This window comes from Pinus tabuliformis, chromosome 3_2 (genome assembly GCF_031772625.1).
Source record: "Pinus tabuliformis cultivar Carrire ecotype Pingquan chromosome 3_2, CPIR1, whole genome shotgun sequence".
In the NCBI taxonomy this organism is placed as follows: domain Eukaryota; kingdom Viridiplantae; phylum Streptophyta; class Pinopsida; order Pinales; family Pinaceae; genus Pinus; species Pinus tabuliformis.
In genome coordinates, this window is record NC_142302.1 from 78,485,756 (window position 1) to 78,497,783 (window position 12,028).

Genomic DNA, 12,028 nt, shown 5'->3' on the forward strand with positions numbered 1-12,028 from the left:
AGATCATAAACATATCAGCGTGCTCATATCTGGTAATCATCATGTCTCAATAGAAGTTGTCTCATGTTCATACAGGACGTCAAATCAAATATATATATATATATATATATATATATATATATATATATATATATATATGTCACAGAAATGATACCATAGTCATCCTCCCTCTTAAGGAGATGTCAACCACAAGCATCAGCACTATCTCAACATATGAAGGTATCTCAGTCCCAACTGTATGCGTGATTTTCTGCAATTGGTTCCCACTCTTTTTCATCATAATGTATCCATGCAATATCTAGATCTTTCTCAGATGCCTCCAGGGAAAATTTATATATATATATATATCACAGAAATGATACCATAGTCATCCTCCCTCTTAAGGAGATGTCAACCACAAGCATCAACACTGTCTCAACATATGAAGGTATCTCAGTCTCAACTGTATGCGGGATTTTCTGCAATTTTTTCCCACTCTTTTTCATCATAATGTATCCATGTCATATCTAGATCTTTCTCAGATGGCTCCAGGGAAAATTTTAAGGATGGAAAATTATCTTGAAGCTTAAAAACATCGGCGAATCTCACTAGTCCCTAATATGAAAACTATAAAATGTTTATTGATGTATTTGTAAAATTATTCAAATTTATTATGATTTTATATATACTCTCTATATAATGTTGGTGATTTTTAAGGTAAAATAATTTTTATATTGTAAATTTTGGGCGAATAATTTTTATAAAAAATGGAAATTCGCGAATCTTTTTTTTTTTTGAAAAATCATGGAAAATTAGCCCACTTGCGAATATTAGCCCCTAAAATTTTCCATGGATGGCTCTCCAAGGAGATTCTTCATCCTGCCACATAGCTAGCCATGCTAACAAAGTTGTATTCAACCTCGGTCATGTTATGGACCTCTCATCAAGATATCATGACAGGTCTCATACTAAAGCAGTATCCAAATGTGCTCATAAAAATCATCCCAAACATGATCAGTACATCCATGCAATCACATATCGTAATATGAATATCTCAGATCAAAATTGATCGTCCCACGCAAGTATCTCGAAGGGTGCTCGATGGAAACTCTATGTGTATGAAGTGGATCAATCATGAATCGACTCAGGTTCTATGTACAACATATATGTATATGAATGAATGTTCAAACAGAACATCAATGCTTCAATCAATTGTTGTTTTCCATGTCAAGTTCAACAATCTCTCTTTACAACTTTTTCAAATTCAATCGGAGTGTCTAAGGATTTGCATTTCCACTTTCCAACAATTCTTCAATAGCTTCGCAATGTATATTTTCTTTTCCAACTTCAGAAATCGATACATCATGTCGTGATTCAGTATTTCGAGCTTCAGAAGCCATCTCCCTCTTACTTAGATCATCAGAGGCTCATTACATGTCAAAAGTAGACCATCATCATATAAAACCAAATTCAAAGTCATACCTTGGATGCTTTTGAAGTAGAGGTTTAGATCAACACATCTTCTTGGCTTCACCAATTAACTATCAATGTGAACATATCTAGATCGGGGAGCTTGCTTTACACTAAGCTTTATGCAAACATAACACTTTACCAAAGCAATATGCTTAGCCTTACATAAATCAATATTGTGCAATCAAATCAACTAAGTCAGCTTATCAAAGTTTAGATGCCAGATCAGAACCAATATCAGATTCTTTAGATTAGGTGACAGGTAGAGCTATCATCAAGTCATCCTCATGATAATAATATAAGTCGCTAGATGCAAATGGATACACCAAGGATAACTCATGCAGGTTCCATCCATTCATGGAGATAGCTTCATACTAAATCACAACTGTCAATACTTCAACCAATGTGCTAAGAACGAGGAGGCCAATACAAAACCATTATTGAATACCAATATTAGTCATTGGAAGTTCATATATCATTCTCATCAAGGCAAATCATCAGTCGTCAAATCAAATCATTAGTCATCAGGTCAAATCCCAAATTTGCTATCATAGAGAGATCTATAGTCCATAACATATCTCAACATCAAGTCAAAGTTCTAAGTCATTATCAAGCATCATGTCAAAACTCCAAACATTGTTCATCTATATCAATAAGCCAAATCATGTCAAACTCTTGTAGCACAAACTTTAAACATAATGACATATCTATATGCATGTCTCGATCACCTGCAAACACAAGTTCAATCTATATATTCATATTATAGTAAAAATTCAAACTTTCTTGCTCACAGATATTTCTGTTGTCTGCTCCACATTTGTAGGACTGACATTCTTCAGGTGAACATCTGATTTCACGAACAAAACTTCATTTGTGTGTCCAGCGTGCATAGTTGCACCCGTAGGCCTTCTTGCATGCGGTTAGAAGACTATAGTCACACCCTTGACCTTACTTTTGTGCCGCTGAAAGGCTACAGTCGCACCTGTAACCCTGCTTTGTGCAACTGAGGCTTAGAGTAAGGGAAAACTCTCTCTTATCATATCAGAACTTTGTTGCAAATCAACAATGTCATATATTTGTATGTTTATTCCCATAAGTCATACTTCAACAATAAATAATATACATATAATGCAATGGTAATATGAGTAAGGATCTTATGAAGAGATTCTCCCTATGAATGGGAATCCACTTCAGTCATCTTCAATTAAGTCATCAACATGTCTATATTACAATCATGCATCAACAAATCTGATAGATAATAAATTCATACTATATCCACATATTCATCATGGTCATATATGTTAGCATCAACTACTTCACCATGACATCATGACATCAATATTTCATCAAGGGTTAGTTTCAAATAGCTAATAAGAGCATATTTCAAGAAACATGATCACAACATTACTTCTTCGTAACTCAACCTATCAAGTCAGGGCATTTAGTTTCACCATATGCCATAATTACTAAGCACGTCAGAGCATAACCATGGTCAACAAAAGATCCTGAATATCAATCTCATTGTTAAACTTCTATCATCATGGCTACCATACTCAATATCAATAGTATCAAGTTAACATCTATTAGAATCAAGGTGCTAGCCTTCTTCATGGGATCAAGATATCAAAAATGATAGATGTTAGCCAAACATAAAGTATACCAATATATCAGAAATCAATATTTCCAAGTAGCTTCATAGAATCAAGAAATTCATTATGTAAGATACTTGTTCAACATCAAGTTCACTATTTCATCATAAGAACCATGAAGCCAAATCACTTTCATATGCATGCATGAGCCATTTGAGAAGGAGACATTCTCATCGTACCTCAGGGCTTACCTTGTCATCCAATATTACAGCGAAAACACGGTATTGAAACAATATGCCATGCATACCTTGTAGTGTTCAAATACCTGTGCATCTTTTCATTTGACATAGACAGCTTGTAGCACTTTGTCATATTTTCATCAGGTGCCTCTTTACCTTTTCCAACTCTAGCTTTTCTTTCCTGCATCTCAAATGATCCTCAAGAAGGATCATCTTATTACATATCATCAAGGAGGTTAGAAACATCCAAATACTCAAATATACATGCAAGAAGTATAAGTAATGATCAAAACAATAATCAGATCAATAAGTCTAAACAAAAGTAAGGACATAAAGAAGCATCATAAATCGGAAAGAACTTATCTTCAATGAGAGGTGATCATCTCCCTCTTGAACTAGCCTTCAAGAGCCATCATTGTCCATTGTCTATATGACAATGTTGCCTTCACTATTTCAATCAACTTTATCAACAACCAGGCCTGCTAGAGACTATCCAATCTAGGGCTTCATCAAATCAGTCATAAGAGCTTGAGCATCTTCACATTGACCATGTTAGGTTTCATATCTCATAAACCAAGGTTTCTCCCAAACCCTAACCTCATAATATCCATCAAACCCTAATACACAAATTGCCTAAGGTTTTCTTCAAACCCTAGAATTCTTTTAGGTCTCCTCCATCTTCTCTTGCTTCCATCAAAGTTGTCTCCATGGGGGTGATCTCCATGACTTTTATTCATCCCAGCTCTGATACCATGTTAATTTTTCTTAGGGCTATATTGTTCTTTGCTTTGATAATTGCATTTCTTCATTAACATATTAAGTTCACCCGATAACATCATAACATTCTTCAAATTTACATCATTATTCAACAGTGTATTCAACTATGTAGAAAGAACAATATCATCATCATCAATGCAGCGGAACATAAAGGAACAATAGAAGAAAAGCATTCACACATAGAGACACTTGTATTGGTTGGAGACCAAGGTAAAACCCACTATGGGTAAAACCCTTTCAAATTCTTCTTCTTATTAGATTGTCATCAAATGATTCAGCAAAAGAGATTACAATGATCCATATCTTCATCTATCCAACTATTCAACAAAACAACTACAACGTCCATGGAATGAACCCAACAATGCTTATACTCAAAACCCTAATTCAGAAACCTATAATGAATTATCACTATCTGTGGTCAACTACCAAACACTGTGGTCATAAAGCGAAATATTTGGAAGACTAATATTTCATCTTTTAGGTCCCAGTCGCACGAAGGAGGTGCCATGCGAGCAACTATAGCTTCCCAATCGCTCCCTTAAGCTTGACATGTGAGCTACTCGCGTCAAATATGGTCTGTGAAAGCCCTAACTCTCAATCGCATGGATGGAGAGTTGTTCGTGCGAATGGAAGGCTCCAGTTGCACTGATGAGATTTTGTGTGAGCAACTATGGTCAAATCCTTCTTGTGTTGTGCCTGCGACTGAGGCCCAAAACCCTAAATTAGAGATGCAAGCTTTAGACCTTGGAATTTCACCTCAAAGCGAACTTGATCCTCCGCGGACGAGCCCCAGACCTGTGCAAGTCAAAAACCAAAATAGAAGAGTGTCTCATGATTGTGTCCAAATGAGGTAGAGGTCACTTGTATTTATAGCCTTCCAAGGGTGTCCATTTTGCTTTAGGGCTGACCTTGACCAGTGTGCACATGTGGGATTTTCTTCATAAGTACACTTTCCCTTATCTGATTTGAGTGACCTTTAGGTCGATTTTGGTCCTCTTGAAAAGAGGAATTCAATGAAATCATTATCTCCATCAAGTGAGCTATCCAAAGTGGAATTTTACCGCTGTTGCATCTTTTTAACATTACCTGCAAAGCAATCCAGTTGTAATTGTTGATCCAACTGTTCCCTTATGTTTTCCTACTTTCTTTTGCCTTATTTTTCCAAATCCAATGTATGTCAAAGTTCTCCAAGAATACTCTAAGTGTGCAAGAGTATGAGAGAATGAGAGAATTAAATGAGAGCTCCAAAACTAAAGTGACAAAAGGTTGTGAATTGATCCTCATAAGCCTTTTTATCATTGAGGCCTCTATTTTATTCATTTTCCTTCATTTTTCTTTCAATTCCCTCTCATGCAAATATGTGTCCCTTCACCTTCATTTTCTCCTATTTTCCTTATTCTCATAATTAAAATTTCAATTATTGCCACTTTGTCTTTGCCAATTTCCATAGCCATTAGTTAATCACCAGTGATACTCATCACTAATTTTTCCCAACATTCAGCTTGGAATACACGTCCCATGGCCTTGGTCTTATTTTATTTACATGGAAAATTAACCAGGGGTTGTTACACAAATACATTTGAATTTGCTGCCAAGTGAACCTCAAGATCCTTGATCAAACCAATTGTTGGAATTTCCTTGGAATCCAAAGCGCACACATTCTTGTAAAGCCTTGATGTTTTTAGGCCCATCTTCTTTGCAACTTCAAGGGTCATGACATTCATTTTCACCCCCAAATCCAAAATATAGTTATGTAATACCTAGTATGTAACAACCAACGAAATGAAAAATGGCTCGTGAAGAGGGTTGATATTTGATTTACCCATTGAATATTGCAATATTAGAGGAGGATCCACCTCACCATCTCTAACTAATTGCTAGCTTTCCAATCTTGCAAAACATGGTACCTTCCCAATTTGATTTATGTACTTTGGGAGCTTGACTATTTCTATTAGGGGCACTGGTACCTTCACACTATTAGCCCAAACTATAGTTTCAAATTCTGATTTACCTTAGGTAGATTCTACCTTTGGAGTAATTAGTACCTCTATTTCTTTAGTTTCTTCATTCTTATGAGTAGTAGTTGGTTTCTCTTGTTTGTTTTCATGTCCTTTCTTATTCTTTCTATTATCAGTCATCCCCCCTTAAATCTAGTTTCCTCAAACTATCTGTTTATTTCATTTGGGGATGTCATCTCTCCAAACAATGCAGTAATCCTATCCACTTTCAATGTCTCTTCCTATCATGAAATGTTAATGAAACTACTTGACATCATGTTACAAGTATCCAGGAAATCAGTATCCTTTGTATTTTCCTATTTAAGGCTTGTTGCTATTACACAAGTCTCTTATGCATCATAATCTTGACGTGATATACACCCATGTGGATATGGTTGATACACCACATTGTTTGTTTTCAAGTTATTATGGGAGTTATGATTTTGCGTAGGATATATATATATACCCCTTGTTTAGAACCCCATCTATTGTTGTGGTTGTTGATAGTTTTTTTCCAAATTTAGTATTTAGCCTCCAAATAGGTGGTTTGGGTTTGAAGAGTATCTATATCTAGAATGGTTTTAGCTACAAAAGGCTAGTTGATTCTAATATGTAAGGAAGGACCATGGGGAAAAGTTATGAGCTCTCTAAGTACTTAAAAGGCAAATCAATGGAAGAATGGTTCGGGTCACAGAGGAAAATATGTTAGTACCATAGTGCTCTAGAAAGCTTTGGTTAGGGAATTTCCCTTAATAGGTAAATGGGTAGCATGAAAAGTAGGAAAAAGAAGCAAAGTGAGGGTTGGGAGAGATCCATAGAATGGGTGTAAAGGGAACCTTAACTTATCATAAGCTCTCATAAATTATTTGTATACATTAGGGATCTTTGTAGTAAAATAGGCATCAAGTCATAATGGATCATATGCATAGCCTTAATGTTGGAAATTAGCAATGGCGTTGAATCTACAAGGAGAAAAAAAAGGAATGGGCCCATTATATAAATTTGTTAGAGAATAGTGTTATTAAGCTTTTAGATTAGGGGGGTATTTTTAAATGGTCTAAATAACAAAGGAATATGAGAGTACAAAGCCAAACTAGTATATTCAACAAAAATGGAGGAATTTTGGTGAGAATAAAGAGTTATGTGGTGAACAGTAGTGTGGAAATTAGAAATTTCTCTCAAATCCATAATTTGTTTTGGCCTACATTATGAAATAAATTTATTCTATAGGTCAAGGGACAAAAGAGGAACTAACATAAACCTGGTAGGTGCATCCTATACAAAAGTAGTGAAAAATATGGTAGACCATATATTTGTTACATGTTCTTTTTCTAACATTGTTTGGAACGAAGTGTTACAAATCTCCTTTGGAATAGAAAACTAGGAATAATTGTTTTCATAGATTGTCTATTTTCATTGTTAATGAACATTTGAAAATTCTTTCAAGACTTCGCCTTGCTTTATGATTTGGGGAATAATGTTGTCAATAAATAACATTATTTTTAAGGCCTTTATATGAATCTAACTCAAGTGGGACATAAAAAAAGGGTATCTTTCAAGGGTCACCAAAAGCCTTACAATAATTTTTTAAGAGAATTTTGAAGGAACCATGTATTGATCATGAAAATGCATGGGGATTATTTTATGGAGCATGTCAAGGTGTCCCACAAATATGCAAAGCAAGGGCAATTATGTATTTAGAGGCTTCTCATTATTTTCTCATGAATTATGGTTCAAGGTAAGGAACTAACAATAGATTTGATATGATCTTTGGATTTTGTTGAAGATAGCAACAAAAAAGCTACCTAAAACAATTGCATGTTTTTGGTGACTTTAAAATATTGATGGATTGGGCTAATAGTAAATTTAGAATCAACAACACTATGTTATATCCAATAATGAATCAAGTTATGGAGGTAAACAATATTTTGTTGATATCTCTTTTTCTCATATATATAAAGAATTCAACAAAAGATCTTATCATCTATCTAAATTAGTTATGTCCTTACAAGAGGGGTCCCTATTTGTACATGAATTTAGACGAGGGGGCCATTTCCTATACTCAAAAATTCTTCATATTAACTCAAGAAGCTAATAGGATAGATGTGATATCTATAGTTATTCAATCTTTTGTTTGATGGAGAAGGCCACGTGGGATTTTTTTTATGTATTAAGGTTGCCCTTTTTAGACCAAGGGTGGTTGTATTTATAAGTGGATATAGGTTTAATGAATATTGTGATGGTGTTGTACTTTTTTTTCATAAGTACATGCTATAGGGAATTCTAAGCTTTCTTGATGTGTATTCTAATAGCACACTTAAATTATTGACTATAATGGTTTTTTTTTTCTTGTAAAAATCATGAAATCATATATAAAAACCTTCGAGAACCTAAATTATATTAATAGTAGAATAGAGGTGGGTGTATATATAGGGATCATGGTTTTAAACCATAGATACACAAGCATTAAAACATGAACATAGGAATATAATGACATAATCACACATAGCTCCCTCTCCCTTAAATTGCAAACACATATATAGGCTTCCACAAAGTCAATGTTCTATAAACATTGGGAAAAAGGACAATTTTCATTCACTTATTTAATAGGGATATATCCCTTTAATCCAGAGCATGAAGGTTTAGATTTAGATCATTCTAACTCATACAAGGAATGTTTTCATTAAAACTCAACCTTGAGGAGGATTTCCCTAGGGACCATTGATCATATTTTATAGTGAAAAGAGAAATCATGTTATGTAAGGTCATTATCTTGCCTCATGTAAATCCTACGTTTACTATGGTTCTTATGGTCCAAAATTCCCTAAATTGAGATTTTAAATAAAATCAAAATTGTAAAGTCTCAAAACTAAGTGGCAATCTAACTTCACCTAGAAATACTTACTTGCCTATAGATCATCTTTGTCATTTCAGATCAAATTATCCCCCTATGTAACCTTAGTTTATACATATCTTAATGATGCAATTTCATTTTCTCTTAAGAGGATCAATCCTTTATATTGTAACACATTCATGTTTGATTATCTTTTCCTTCAAAGGATATATAAAATGAGCATTGTAAATTGGTTGATACATTTAGTTATATGAAGTTATCATTCACGTCATGCCATACCAAGCCTACATTCATATTAGTAATTATTTCATCAATAACCACCATTGTTGTAATATCTATTTTGGAATATTTATTATTTTTTCTCTTACAAATGGTGTATTCAAGACTTGTTTAAAAGGCTAAGCAATACAATGGTGTTTCAAAATAGGTAATTTTACCTTGTAAGTTTTATAAATTGGTTGGGATGTAAAAATTAATTTCATGGAGCTCTTATTATGTGGCCCTCTATTTTCTCAATTTGTTGGTTATTTTGAATTTTGTTGTTATTATTGTACAGATTTTGGAGACACCTAGTTTGTTGGAAGAAACTTCTAGTGAGGAAAAGAAGAATATCTTTGACAAGGAACAACCTAAAGTTGAACATAATGGCTCTTGTTGTTAATATCAATATATGGATTTCAACAATCATGAGATCGTCTCAAAGATGGAAGCATAATTCACTATCATCACTATTTTTATGTTTTTAATGAGCTTGTTGATAATATTCTAAGGAAAACTTAACAAGTTTATGTAAACTATATTATATTTGCATCAAATGAATTTTGGAATAATAAAGCTCAAGTTTTTAATATCGTATTCTATAATTAATGAAATTGTTGCTTGTTGCGTTTTTTAATATCGTATTCTATAATTAATGAAATTGTTTTTAGCATCCCTAGAATTTCACTACTTTAGAAATTCTCCATGTCTAGTTAAATTATCCTATTTTCTTTCTCGAACATGTAGCTCTAATCAAATTGTAATGAGTTGTTGCTATAGCTTGAAATACATATGAACATGCATATGTCACATATTTGATATGCTGAAAATAAAATAATGTGTTATTTAATCATTTATACTTTGCAAAATGTGTGTATCTCATTTGAATTGAGACCTTTAAACAATGTCTTGTGGTTTGAAATAATCATAAATCATGTTTATATATAGAGAGAGATTTATTACTTCATACTAATTCACTTTTTGTTCTACAAAGAAAATTAAATTAGGAAAAAAGTACCTTTATGATAACTTAAAATTTATAAAAGAGCTTATGAAAACCAAGGAAAAATGCTCTTAGTTGGAGACTTCAATGTCATAATACAAGAAAATTAAATAAACTAAGATGCCATCTTCTACTCAAATCACATATGGCTAATTGTAAATGCAAACAAATTAAATATAAAAGAAACTCATAAAATTACATAGAAGATTGTCGCGTTTTGAATTAAGTAGGTTATGAAGTTTGCAAAGCTTGATCGTATAACAACACAAAGCAATGGATTAATTCCCAACATATGTCTAATTTCCATGGAATAGGAGTGAGCAATATTAACTATGCAATGTCCCTAGTTCTCTTAACTATTCAAATGGAAGTTATGAACAAAACACTTATTATGAATCAAATTAAAGACATAACTCCATCCAAATATTATTTGGCATTGGCATCCTTCAAGGCTGAAGCAAATTATACATGAACCATCCATGAAGCAAAATAGTTTAAATTAGATAAATGCAAAGCAAGTGCACTTATAGAAGACCCTATAAATGCTTTTTGGTTCCAATTAAAATAAACATATTGAAGAGTTTTATAAATATTGCATAAAAAAATTATCTAATTACTTAAATAATAATTCTAAAGAAGTCACTCTAAAGAGGCTTCATCTTCACTTTCCTCGCCATGAGGTAGTGATGTATCTTCACCTCATTTCTTCCCCAGTGATGGAAAGCTTGAATTCTTATTCTTGCCCTTCTCAAAATTATGACAGGCTGGATAGGAGAATTTTCCCTCTCACTATTTTCAGTGTCAACCATCTGAACGTCAGCTATGATGTCTTCATCATTCATTGATGTAACGTCTGCACACACAGAAATATTAATGAGATCATCACAATTTAAATTCTCTCCAGCTTTGTCTTCTTCTGCCACGTCTTTGCAATCAGCTTCATGTGGCTCGTCCAATTGATCTTCAACACTTTGTTCCTCTTTACACCCTTCCTGAAGATCAACTCGTGTGTCTTCAATCTCAGGATCTTGCACAACAGACTGTGCCTCTTGATTCTCGTGGTCATCAACAGAACCACATTGTTTTTCTGAAATTTCTTCTGACTCGAACATACTACTCATGCTAATGCCTCCAAATGCCCACATGAGAAAATCATCATCATCAGAATCAAAAATATCTAAAAATATAGACATGTTGTTAAAGTCCAGCTTATCTCGCTTTATCTTGCTTCGAGATTTCTTTTCGACTCCACACGGTCCTCTAACGAGCTCCAACAACCCCGTTACCACGCAGGCAAGAAACTTCTCCCTTTGGCAGCTCTTCAACTGTAGAACCTTGTAGACTGTGGCTTCTGTGCCACACAAGTCTCAGTGCCCTCAGCTCTGGTGACGAGCAACAAAACGACCTCTCACAAGCTGGAAACGCTATCAATATCTAATTCTGATGTATGTAATTAGCAATTTCTGATAACACATATTTCTGAAGATGGGTTCAAATCAGCAAGAACTTTCGCATTTTCATTGTGGCATATAATAACTTAGAAGAAAATTTACCCAATTGGTTTTGGGATCTCCACAACCTGCAACTTAAGTTTCTCAAACAATTAAATTTCCAGGACAAATCTGCTAGATGACGCTCTAGAACATGAAGCTCTGGAACACGCTGCCTCCACGCAGCTTTCTTGCTCCACCGACTTCACTGGGAATCTGCTTTACTGGAGATGTTACTGCTGCAACGGCATGAGAATGTGCCAAACTCATGAATAATTAGATGGCTTCCACATTGAATTCACGCTAAAATGCCACAAGCGCTTCTTTCTTGAGATGTAAATGTTTAGTGCCTGGTCGTTTCATTGTGGAGAA

At 34.1% G+C, this 12,028-nt stretch overlaps 1 protein-coding gene across 4 annotated transcripts in view; it reads left to right on the top strand.

The window, feature by feature from the left end:
• The window catches only part of LOC149179936 (ras-related protein RABC1-like), a 510,646-nt gene extending 500,893 nt beyond the window's left edge, over nt 1-9,753 (top strand). For all 4 annotated transcript variants that reach the window (XM_089418081.1, XM_089418082.1, XM_089418084.1 and 1 more), the window contains one exon: nt 9,462-9,753. In XM_089418081.1, coding sequence (XP_089274207.1) covers nt 9,462-9,566 — 105 coding nt within the window. In that variant the 3' untranslated portion in view covers nt 9,567-9,753. The remainder of the gene's footprint in view (nt 1-9,461) is intronic.
• The last annotated feature ends 2,275 nt before the right edge of the window (nt 9,754-12,028 follow it).